Source organism: Pongo abelii, chromosome 20, assembly GCF_028885655.2.
Source record: "Pongo abelii isolate AG06213 chromosome 20, NHGRI_mPonAbe1-v2.0_pri, whole genome shotgun sequence".
Classification (NCBI taxonomy): Eukaryota; Metazoa; Chordata; class Mammalia; order Primates; family Hominidae; genus Pongo; species Pongo abelii.
The window spans coordinates 7640105-7652720 of record NC_072005.2 but is presented as its reverse complement, the minus strand read 5'-3'; the positions used below and the strand labels follow the sequence as shown (position 1 = coordinate 7652720).

Sequence of the window (12616 nt, the reverse complement as noted above, 5' to 3'; positions counted from 1 at the left end):
GCCCTAGCCATGCTTCTGACTCAGTGGTCCTGCCCTACCCCCATGATCTCTGTGAAGTCAGGAGAGAGGGTCTGGGAAGGGAATCCCTGGGCTGGAGTCTGGGTGGGGTCCCTGGCACCAGAAGTGGTTGTAATCTCTGCTCATGGCCACCAGCATCAGACAGGGGGCTGGGACCATCACAGGGGGTGGGTGGCAGTGGGAGGAGAGTCCAAAACATCCTGAAAACCAGAACCTCACTCTATCATCTATTGTCCAGGTGTGACATTTGAGTCTGGGATCCCTTTCAAGACTAGCTGCTAGGAATTCTGAAGTCTGTGGTGGGAAATCAGGGACTGGATGGCAAGACTCCTGGGTCAGGCTTCCTGTAGAATTGGACCCTGAATCACCTGAATTTGTGCCCCAGGGAGCTGGGGCAGGGGATGCTGAGGCTTTTGCCCACTAGAACAGGGGCCCCCAGCCACCGGGCGTTGGGAACGGGGCCACACAGCAGGAGGTGAGTGGTGGGGAAGCGAGAGAAGCTTCATCTGTATTTACAGCCACTCCCCATCATTCGCATTACCACCTGAGCTCCACCTCCTGTCAGACCAGCAGCAGCATTAGATTCTCGTAGGAGCAAGAATCCCATTGTGAACTGCGCATTTGAGGGATGTAGCTTTCTCACTCCTTATGATAATCCAATGCCTGATAATCTGTCACTGTCTCCCATCACCCCCAGCTGGGACCGTCTAGTTGCAAGAACACAAGCTCAGGGTTCCCACCGATTCCACATTATGGTGAGTTGTAGAATTATTTTATTCTATATTACAATGTCATAATAATAAAAATAAAGTGAAAAATAAATGTAATGTGCTTGAATCATCCAGAAACCATCCCCGCTCCCCCCCCACCCCATACACACACCAATTGTCTTCCATGAAAACAGTCTCTGGTGCCAAAAAGGTTGGAGATCGCTGGATAAGCATCAGATACTTATCCAGGGTGCAGTGGGGACTTGAGTCAGAAACGCAAGAGTCTGCCTGGAACATGTGTGTGTTTGTGTTCCTGCATCATCTTTACCCACCGTGGTCAAATCTGTGATTCTCTGTACATCGGTGCGGCGGGAGGGGGAGGGTGCCTTTCTGTGTCCAAGAGTGTCTGTGGGCACATGGGTGTGTCTGTGGATGTGGTGTCTCCATGTGGCAGTGGTAAGTGGGTTGTGTACTCTGTGTGTGCAAGTGGCTGTGTATAGCTGTGTGTGCATGTGCAGTATGTGCGCGTCGGTGCTGTATCTAAGTGTACACGTGGCTACTGATCAACAAACATTTACTGAACATCTATTGTGTACCATGCTCTATTCTAAACCCTGGGGGGGCTGGGTGCAGTGGCTCACCCCTGTAATCCCAGCACTTTGGGAGGCCGAGGTGGGTGGATCACCTGAGGTCAGGAGTTTGAGACCAGCCTGGCCAACATGGTGAAACCCGCTCTGTACTAAAAATACAAATTAGCTGGGCATGGTGGTGGGCACCTGTAATCCCAGCTACTTGGGAGGCTGAGGCAGGACTATCGCTTGAACCCAGGAGGCAGAGGTTGCAGTGAGCCGAGATTGTGCCACTGCACTCCAGCCTGGGCGTCAGAGTGAGAAGACCTTGTTTCAAAAATAAAAATTAAAAAATAGGCCAGGCGTGGTGGCTCATGCCTGTAATCCCAGCACTTTGGGAGGCTGAGGCAGGTGAATCGCTTGAGGCCAGGAGCTCAAGACCAACCTAGCCAACATGGTGAAACTCCTTCTCTACTAAAAATACAAAAATTAGCCAGGTATGGTGGCGAGCGCCCGTAGTCCCAGCTACATGGGAGGCTGAGGCAGGAGAATCGCTTGAACCCAGGAGGCAGAGGTTGGCGGTGAGCCGAGATCGCACCACTGCACTCCAGCCTGGGCAACAGAGCGACAACTTGTCTCAAAAAAAAAAAAAAAAAAAAAGAAAGAAAGAAAGAAAAGAGAAGAGGGGAGAGGAGAGGGGAGGGGAGGGGAGGGGAAGGGAAGGAAAGAAACGAAACCCTGGGGGGATCTAGGAGCAGACAAGTCCCCTGCTCTGTGTTTTTATAATCTAGTATCCAGGAAGGGGTAAGCACCCTGTGTGTATCTGGTTGTAACTAACTACTCACAACTGCACTTGCCTGTATGAAAACGTGAACTTGTGATGATGCGTGACATCAGGTAGGCGTCCCTGACTGTCCGTAACCCAACTTTGCCTGTGCCTTGGGGGTTCCTCCTTGCAGGTAGGAAGTGAGGGATACAGGTTCCAGCTCTGGGCTGAGACATGATTCAGGGGCCCACCCTGACCTGGGGCTCCTGGAGTCTTGGGGCCCTGGAGGGTCCCGTCCACTGCCCAGACTGACCCAGGTCCTAGATGAAGCCTCATTATGAGGACTGGGGGAAAATGACCCAGCCACTTCCTGGGGAGGTCGGAGACCCCAGGGTGAGCGTCAAGGTAGCCTCAAAGATGAGACATCACCTCTTGAAGGCAGCCATGAGCCTTAGGTGGTGACGTCACTAGAGGAAGTTCAGGCCCTATTTTCGGAGGAAGCAGTTGGAGACCCCATAGGAGGAAGGGGGACGGGGCAGTAGAAAGTCGCGGTGTCCCCGCCCCCTCTAGCAGCTGCGCGCCCCACTCTCTTGGAGACGCTAGATCAGTCCCTCCAGGCCTACTAAAGAAACCACGCAGGGCTCAGATCCGCTCCATCATCATCATCATTATCTCCAGGTTTATTTCCAGCTCCCCCGCAACCCCTCCGGACCTGGAGCCGCCTCCGCCCGCGCTGTGCACGCGCTGCGCGCGACCTCAGGGCTGCACACGACAGCAGCGCGCTCCGGTCCAGTCCATGCCCGCGCACTGGCAGTGACATGTGGTCTCGGCGCGCACATCCCACGAGCCACAGGCGGAGCCACAAGTGCAGCCGGTGACGGCGAAGCCTGCAGCCCGGAACAGAGGAGCGTGGACTCTGAGCTGGGAGGCTGAGGGTGGGAGCGGGAGGCGGGGGTGGGAGCGGGGGCGGCGGGGGGAGCGGAGGGTGTGGGAGCGGGGTGGGGTGTGGGAGCGGGGGGGATGGGAGCCGGGGGGTGGGAGCGGGAGAGGGGTGGGGACGGGGACGGCTGGAGGCTCCAACCACGGAATGGGCACTGGAGGCAGGGAGTGAGGGTGGACACCAGTGTCCAGATGGGCGGAGAAGGCTGGGAGTCAGGACCAAGATCCTAGGGGAGTAGAGGCTGGACATGGGGAACATGGCGGGGAGGGGCATTCCCAGGGGACTTGGAACAGAAATGGGCACCTGGACAACAGTCTTCTGCACTCACCTCGGGGGCAAGTAGCCAGGTCCCCCCTGGAGGTGACGCTCTGGCACTCCAGGTCAATGCTCCTTATTGCCCTAAATACTGGGAGACCGGAGGGAAAGAGACAGGGGGAGCCGTGAGACCAAACGGTCCCTCCCCCATCCTCCCGCTACGTTCGCCCTGTTGGTTTGGAGCTAGGTCCCTGTGGGCATAGGAGCTCACTGGCCTCCAGGACCCTGTCTTGAGTTGGGTGTTTTGGAGTAAGGGAAGGTTTGGAGTGAGAGCGGGGATTGGGTTTGGAGCTGTGGATAAGATGGGGACAGTCGGAGGGGTTGGGAGTGGAGTTGGGGTTGAATTTATGATCTGGTTGGATTTGAGGATGAGATTTGGTGAGCGCTGGGGCTGGGTTGGAGTCAGGTCTGTGCCAGGGATCAGTGAGGTCTCTGAGACCCTTGGGGAGCTTGCCCAAGTGGGCGGTCCTTACTTAGAGAGCTGGCGCCCTCCTGGATCTTCTCGTTGATGGCTTCTTCCAAGGAGCACAGGCTCTCGCTAGACACCAGCAGCCCCAGGACAGGGAGAAGGAGGAGACAGACAGCTTTCATCCTGCAGGCGCTGAAAGAGGGAACCAAGAGACCCACAGCTGGGTCAGCCCTGCCCATGTGGGGAAGATCCGGCCCGTGGAGGGAGTGGGATCTGGACCCCCGGACCTGGACCCCTGTCCCCGGCTGTGGGGGACAGGGGTGGAGGCTCAGCCTTGATCCCAGGCTCCCCGCTGGTGCCATGGCAAGGGCAGGAGCAGCTGTCACTTACCCTCTCGGTGGGCTCAGCTAACCAAATGTGGCACACGAATTCCTGCACCGCGGCTCTTTCTTTGAGGCCTCTTGGGGTGGGGCTTCCTGTCTTGGCTAATAAGTCCCTGGGCCCCCAACCCTCCGGCCCCACATCCGGGGCCAAGAGGAAGCCCCTGAACAGACAGTAAGGGCTGGAGGAGGGAGGGAGCCTCCCCGCTTCCAACAGGGCCTCCCTCTTCACATCCAGAGACTGGTCAGGAGGTGGTGCCCCAGGGATAATGCCAGGGGCTGTGGTCTGAGGAACAGGTAGACAAGCAGAGTTTTGCATGCAAGGGTAGCTGATGCAAACATGACAAAAATAATGTCTCTTGCTAGGCATGGTGAGGACAAGCACTTGTAGTCCCAGCTACCCAGGAGGCTGAGGTGAGAGAATTGCTTGAGCCCGGGAGTTCAAAGCTACAGTGACTTATGATCACACCACTGCACTCCAGCCTGGGCAACAGAGCAAGACCACTTCTCTAAAATAGTAATAATAATTATGTCCCTGGGTGAGAATGACATACCACATTCATACCCAAATGCCCATGAGCAATAGAACTGGTAAATAAAATCATGGTTTATGGCCGGTGGCTCACGCCTGTAATCCCAGCACTTTGAGAGGCCGAGGTGGGCGGATCACTTGAGGTCAGGAGCTTGAGACCAGCCTGGCCAACATGATGAAACCCTGTCTCCATTAGACATACAAAAATTAACTGGGCGTGGTGGCGTGTGCCTGTAATCCCAGCTACTTGGGAGGCTGAGGTGGGAGAATCACTTGAACCCGGAAGGCGGAGGTTGCAGTGAGCTGAGATTGCGCCCCCGCGCTCCATCCTGGGTGACTAGCTTGGGCACCATAGCAAGACTCCATCTCAAAAAGAAGAAAGCAAAATCATGGTTTATTCCATCAATGGCATCACCTACAACAGAAGTTGGAAAGCCACTGCTCATGGGCCAAGGTCCAGTTCATGTTTCTTCTTGGACCACCCATGAGCTAGGAATGGTTATTACATTTTTATTTGTTCTTTGTTTCCAATACAATGGGCTTTTTTGTGGTAAAATACATATAACATACAATTTACCATTATAACTTTTTTTTTTCTTTTTTGAGACGGAGTCTTGTTCTGTCACCCAGGCTGGAGTGCAGTGGCGCATCTCGGGTTACTGCAAGCTCCGCCTCCTGGGTTCGCGCCATTCTCCTGCCTCAGCCTCCCAAGTAGCTGGGACTACAGGCGCCTGCCACCATGCCTGGCTAATTTTTTGTATTTTTTTTTTTTTAGTAGAGACGGAGTTTCACCGTGTTAGCCAGGATGGTCTTGGTCCCCTGACCTTGTGATCTGCCCGCCTCGGCCTCCCAAAGTGCTGGGATTACAGGTGTGAGCCACCGCGCCCGGCCTTTTTTTTTTTTTTTTTTTTGAGACGGGGTCTTGCTATGTTGCCCAAGCTAGTCTCAGACTCCTGGCTTCAAGTATTCCTCCCACCTTGGACTCCCCAGTAGCTGAAGCTACAGGTATGCACCATCTTGCTCCATTTTAACCATTGCTTTTGTTTGTTTCTTTGTTTCAGAGTCTCACTCTGTTGCTCAGGCTGGAGTACAGTGGCTCAATCTTGGCTCACTGCAACTTCCGCCTCCTGGGTTCAAGCAATTCTCCTGCCTTAGCCTCCCGAGTAGCTGGGATTACAGGTGTGCACCACCACGCCCGGCTAATTTTTTGTATTTTTAGTAGAGACGGGGTTTCACCATGTTGGCCAGGCTGTTCTCAAACTCCTGACCTCAAGTGATCCGCCCGCCTCAGCCTCCCAAAGTCCTGGGATTACAGGTGTGAGCCACCATGCCTGGCCTATTTTAACCATTTTTCAGTGCACAGTTCTGTGTCAATAAGCACATTCATGTTGTGCAGCCACCACCGCCATCCATCTCCAGAACTTTCTCCTCTTTCCGAACTGAAACTCCGTCCCCATGAAACACTCACTCCCTATCCCTCTCCTCAGCCCTCCATCCTGCTTTCTGTCTCTACGGATCTGACGACTCTGGGGACCTCCTAGGAGTGGAATCACACAGTGCTTGTCCTTTTGTATCTGCTTATTTCACTGGGCATAATATCCCCAAGGTTCATCCCTGCTGCAGCCTGAGTCAGAACTGTTTTCCTTTTCACGGCTGCATCACATTCCCTTGTGTGGATGAACCACGTTGTGTTTATTCCTTCATCCATTGATGGACACTTGGGTTGCTTCCAGCTTTTGTTTTGTTTTTTGTTTGTTTGTTTGTTTTTGTTAGTTCACATCTTTTGTGGGTTTTTTTTTTCTTTTTTGTGACAGAGTCTCGCTCTGTCGCCCAGGCTGGAGTGAAGTGGCACGACCTTGGCTCACTGCAAGCTCTGCCTCCCAGGTTCACGCCATTCTCCTGCCTCAGCCTCCCTAGTAGCTGGGACTACAGGCGCCCGCCACCACGCCTGGCTAATTTTTTTGTATTTTTAGTAGAGACGGGTTTTACCGTGTTAGCCAGGATGGTCTCGATCTCCTTACCTTGTGATCTGCCTGCCTTGGCCTCCCAAAGTGCTGGGATTACAGGTGTGAGCCACCGCGCCTGGCCATCTTTTGTTAATTCATACAGTTATTTGTCTTCTGGTTTGTTGAAGCAGTAAGTCAGACAACATTTGCCACAATAATGTCTGTCGAAGTGGCTTACCATAAACAATCCAGCACCACATTCATCAGAAGGGTAACCTCGATGAAGGTGACTAATTTTGCCATTCTCATCCACCTTATAATATTTCAGGACAGCCAGCTTCACCTTCTTTCTCTTGTGCTTATTCTTCTTGCAGGTAAGACTTCTTCTTCTGGCTGGGCACAGTGGCTCACACCTGTAATCCCAGCACTTTGGGAGGCCGAGGCAGGTGGATCACGAGGTCAGGAGTTAAGACCAGCCTGGCCAACATGGTGAAATCCTGTCTACTAAAAATACAAAAATTAGCTGGGCGTGGTGGTGTGTGCCTGTAATCCCAGCTACTTGGGAGGCTGAGGCAGGAGAATTGCTTGAACCGGGACCCCGGAGGCAGAGGTTGCAGTGAGCCAAGACTGCACCACTGCACTCCAGCCTGAGCTATAGAGCGAGACTCCATCTCAAAAAAAAAAAAGACTTCTTCCTTTCCTTAGCACCACCACGAATTCTCAATACAAGATGAAGAGGAGACTCCTTTTGAATGTTGTAGTCAGACAGAGTACGTCCATCTTCCAGTGCTTGCCAGCAAAGATAAGTCTTTGCTGATCAGGAGGAATTCTTTCTTTACCCTGGATCTTGGCCTTTACATTTTCTACCATATCCAAGGGTTCAGCCTCAAGGGTGATGGTCTTCCCTGTAAGGGTTTGCAGGAAAATCTACATTTTGGTGGCGGCTCCACCACAGATGGCGGATCAAAAAGGTTTTTGGTTTTAGTTTTTTTGAGACAGAGTTTCGCTCTTGTCACCCAGGCTGGAGTGCAAGTGGCACGATCTTGGCTCACTGCAACCTCCGACTCCTGGGTTTAAGTGATTATCCTGCCTCAGCCTCCGAGTAGCCACAATTACAGGCATGTGCCACCACCACATCTGGCTAATTTTTTTTTTTTTTTGTATTTTTAGTAGAGATGAAGTTTCATCATGTTGGCCAGACTGATCTCAAACTCCTGATCTCAAGTGATCTGCCCGCCTCGGCCTCCCAAAGTCCTGGGATTACAGGTGTGAGCCACTGTGCCTGGCCTGCTTCTGCCTTTTGGCTATTGTGAATAATGCTGCTATGAACATAGACGTGCAAATATCTGTTTGTAGTTCCTGCTTTCAATTCTGGGCATATGCCCAGGAGTAGTACTGCCTGATCATATGGTAATTCTATGTTTAACTTTTTGAGGCACTGCCAATTTTCACATTTTTAAACCATAGGGAAAAAAAAAGTTTTGGTTTTTTTTAAAGACAAAGTCTGGCTCTGTTTTCCAGGCTGGAGTGCAATGGTGCAATCATAGCTCACTGCAGCCTCAAACTCCTGGGCTCACGCAATCCCCCCTTCATCAGCCTCTTGAGTAGGTGGGACTACAGGCGTGTGTCACCACACCTAACCAATTTTTTAAATTTTTTTGTAGAGGTGGGGTCTCACTATATTGCCCAGGCTGGTCTCAAACTCCTGGCCTCAAAAGATCCTGCCACCTTAGCCTCCCAAAGCACTGAGATTACAGGCATGAGCCACTGTGCCTAGCCAAAAAATATTTGTAATGTTTAGTGAAAATAAAAATCATATAAAATTCAAATTCATATAATTTTCATAAAGAGTCCATAAAGAAAATTTTCTTAAAACATTGTCAGCTGGGTGTGGTGGCTCATGCCTGTAATCACAGCACTTTGGGAGGCCAAGGCGGGTGGATCACCTGAGGTCAGGAGTTCAAGACCAGCCTGGCCAATGTGGTGAAACCCCATCACTACTTACAATACAAAATTAGCCGGGTGTGGTGGCACGCGGCTGTAATCCCAGCTACTTGAGAGGCCGAGGCAGGAGAATTGCTTGAACCTGGGAGGCAGAGGTTGCAGTAAGTCAAGATGGTGCCATTGCACTCCAGCCTGGGCAACAAGAGCGAAACTCTGTCTCAAAAAAAAAAAAAAAATGCCAAGCTCAGTGGCAGGCACCTGTCATCCTAGCTACTTGAGAGACCAAAGCAGGAGGATTGTTTGAGCCCAGGAGTTTGAGGGCAGTCTGGGCAACATAGTGAGATCCTGTCTCTACAAACACACACACACAGTTTGCTACCCCCTTTTTTTTGAGAGGGAGACTTGCTCTTGTCACCAAGGCTGGAGTGCAGTGGCACAACCTTGGCTCACTGCAACCTCTGCCTCCCGGGTTAAAGCGATTCTCCTGCCTCAGCCTCCCGAGTAGCTGGGATTACAGGCAGGCGCGCCACCATGTCCGGCTAATTTTTGTATTTTTAGTAGAGATGGGATTTCGCCATGTTAGCCAGGCTGGTTTCGATCTCCTGATCTCAAGTGATCCGCCCGCCTTGGCCTCCCAAAGTGCTGAGATTATAGGCATGAGCCACTGCACCTGGCCCCATTTTTTAATATATCATCAGTGACTGCTATCACGTCCATGGCAGAGCTCAGTAGCTGTAGAGTGGATGGACAGTAGGGCCCCCAAAGCTGAGAATGTTTACTATCTGACTCTTTACAGAAAACATTTTTTGTACCCCTGGTATGTGGTGATGAGTGAGAATGAGACAACAGTCCATGGATTACAGCTACACCCAACCACATGGCTGATTCTCATGAACATAATGTTAGCATAGAAGCCAGACGCCAAAAAGAACATACCATACAAATCCATTTATTAAAAAAAAAAAGGGGGCCGGGCGCGGTGGCTTCTGCCTGTAATCCCAGCACTTTGGGAAGCTGAAGCAGGCGGATCACAAGGTCAGGAGATCAAGACCATCCTGGCTAACACGATGAAACCTCATCTCTACTAAAAATCCAAACATTTAGCCGGGCGTGGTGGCGGCGGGCACCTGCAGTCCCAGCTCTTCGGGAGGCTGATGCAGGAGAACTGCGTGAACCTGGGAGGCGGAGCTTGCAGTGAGCCGAGATGGCGCCACTGCACTCCAGCCTGGGCAACAGAGAAAGACTCCGTCTCAAAAAAAAAAAAAAAAAAAAAGGATGACAGCATGGGCAACATGGTGAGACCCCATCTCAACAAAAAAATTACAAAATTTAGCCAGGCATGGTATTGTGCATCTGTGGTCCCAGCTACTCAGGAGGCTGAGGCTGGAGGATGACTTGAGCCTGGGAGGTTGAGGCTGTAGTGAGCTATGATTGCACCACTAGACTCCAGCCTGGATGACAGACCCAGACCCTGTCTCAGAACAATAATAATAACAATAGGCTGGGTGTGGTCGTTCATGCCTATAATCCCAGCACGTTGGGAGGCCTAAGAGGGTGGATCTCTTGAAGTCAGGAGTTCAAGATCAGCCTGCCAACATGGTGAAACCCTGTCTGTACTAAAAATACAAAAATTAGGCCAGGTGCAGTGGCTCACACCTGTAGTCCCAGCACTCTGGGAGGCTGAGGCAGGTGGATCACTTGAGGTCAGGAGTTCAAGACCAGCCTGGCCAACATGGCGAAATGCCTTCTCTACTAAGAATGCAAAAATTAGCCAGACATGCTTGCTTGAACCCAGCAGGCGGAGGTTGCAGTGAGCCGACATCACGCCACTGCACTTCAGCCCTGGGCAAAAGAGCAAGACTCTGTCTCAAAAAAAAAAAAAAAAAAACTAAACTAAAAATACAAAAATTAGCCAGGTGTAGCAGCAGGTGCCTGTAATCCCAGCTACTCGGGATGCTGAGGGAGGAGAATCGCTTGAACCAAGAGGTGGAGGTTGCAGTGAGCCAAAATCATGCTACTGCACTCCAGCCTGGGCAACAGAGAGACTCCATCTCAAAATAATAATAATAATAATAAATGAAATACAAACAAAACTAATTTATGCTATTGGAAATGAGGATGGAAGAGTCCTGGAGAATCAGAGATAGTGGTGATAAAAGCATACCAGGAAGGCCCCTAGTGAGGGGAGAGTTTTGTAAAAATTTTGAGCTGTAACTCTCATTTGCACAATATTCTCTATGTATTTATATATCAATCAACACGATGCGTGTGATTAAATCCCTGTGTAAATGCAACGGTGCACACAGGTTCAAAGCGCAGGCAATATTTATTGAGCAACTATTATGTTCCACATGCTGTGTTAAACACCGTGTATACAGTAAGAAGCAGAGGGATGCTGCCCTTGCCCGGGACGAGTTGGCCCTTGTCAGTCAGGGGAAGGCAGACACCAACAAAACAGCAATAAAAAGGCCGGGCAATGGGCCGGGCATGGTGGCTCATGCTTGTAATCCCAGCCTTTTGGGAGGCTGAGGCGGGCGGATCACCTGAGGTCGGGAGTTTGAGACCAGCCTGACCAACATGGAGAAACCCCTTTTCTACTAAAAACACAAAATTGGCCAGTCGTGGTGGCACACCAGGCGGGTAGCTGTAATCCCAGTTACTTGGGAGGCTGAGGCAGGAGAATTGCTTGAACCCGGGAGGCGGAGGTTGTGGTGAGCCAAGGTTGCGCCATTTCTTTCCAGCCTGGGCAACAAAAGAAAACTCCATCTCAAAAAAAAAAAGGCCGGGCACTGTGGCTCACACCTGTAATCCCAGTGCTTTAGGAGACCGAGGTGGGTGGATTGCTTGAGCCCAGGAGTTCAAGACCAGCCTGGCCAACACAGTGAGACCCTCCCTCTGTACAAAACATAAGAAAACATTAGGCAGGCAGTGGTGGTGCCTTCCTGTAGTCTCAGCTACTCAGGAGGCTGCGACAGAAGGACCGCTTGAGTCCAGGAGTTGGAGACTGCAGTGAGCTATGATCGCACTACTGCACTCCAGCCTGGACAACAGAGCAAGACCCCATCTCTAAAAAAAACAAAACAACAACAACAAAAAACACCAATAGAATGCTCAATCAGCCATCAGCCTCAAGGACCCTTCCATCTCCTAAGGAGAGGAACCCTTTTCCGTGAGAACCTCTGGCCTAACAATCAGCCCCACATGGGGGAATCCAGAAAGTATTTTGGGGGGAGGAAAAGATGTCTGAAGGGAGGGTGGAGGAGGCACAAGGGTTAACCAGGAGAGGCAGTTAGGGAGGGCCTTCTGGGTGGAGGGAGAGGACTGCGTGTTCCAAGGCCCTGAGGCAGAATGGAGTGTGTGCATTTAGAGGAACTGAAAGCAAATTTGTGGGACAGGGGATCTGGAGGGGAAAAGTGAATTCCACAGGCTCCCTGTCTCTTCTGGTCCTAGCAGGAACTTTCAAGTCCATTTTCGTCCAGATATTTCCGCACGCTCAAGTCCCAGCTCATCCTGCCTCCTTGAAGACATGACTTCTGTCTCTTCTTGAGCTACTCTTTGACACACCCTGGACAAAGGGTAGCTTGGAAAGAGACAGAAACCATGTTATTGCCAGGTGCAGTGGCTCACACCTGTCATCCTTGTGCTTTGGGAGGCTGAGGCGGGAGGATCGCTTGAGGCCAGGAGCTTGAGACCAGCCTGGACAACATAACAAGACCGCATCTCTACAAAGATAAAAGGGAAAAAGCCGGGCGCAGTGGTTCACGCCTGTAATCCCAGCACTTTGGGAGGCCAAGGCGGGCAGATCACCTGATGTCAGGAGTTCAAGACCAGCCTGGCCAACATGGCGAAACCCTGTCTCTACTAAAAACACAAAAACTAGATGGGTGTGGTGGCAGTCACCTGTAATCCCAGCTACTCAGGAGGCTGAGGCAGGAAAATCGCTTGAACCCAGGAGGTGGAGGTTGCAGTGAGCTGAGATTGCACCACTGCACTCCAGCCTGGGTGACAGAGTGAGTCTCGATCTCAATCAATCAATCAATGGAAAAAAAATTAGCTGGGTGTGGTGGTCCATGCTGGTAGCCCCAGC

The 12616-nt window shown here is 51.5% G+C and overlaps 1 protein-coding gene and 1 pseudogene across 1 annotated transcript; both read right to left on the bottom strand.

Annotated features, from left to right (window-relative positions):
* Positions 1-2705: 2705 nt before the first annotated feature.
* RETN (resistin) lies at positions 2706-4190 on the bottom strand. The gene is made up of 4 exons (XM_002828554.3): positions 4118-4190; positions 3792-3919; positions 3332-3409; positions 2706-2950 (listed from the first exon to the last, which is right to left on the bottom strand). The coding sequence occupies exons 2-4, from the start codon at positions 3907-3909 to the stop codon at positions 2820-2822; spliced, it is 327 nt and encodes a 108-aa protein (XP_002828600.1). The 5' UTR covers positions 3910-3919; positions 4118-4190; the 3' UTR covers positions 2706-2819.
* Positions 4191-6686: 2496 nt separating this feature from the next.
* LOC112130157 (ubiquitin-ribosomal protein eS31 fusion protein-like) lies at positions 6687-7518 on the bottom strand (annotated as a pseudogene).
* Between the last annotated feature and the right edge of the window lie 5098 nt (positions 7519-12616).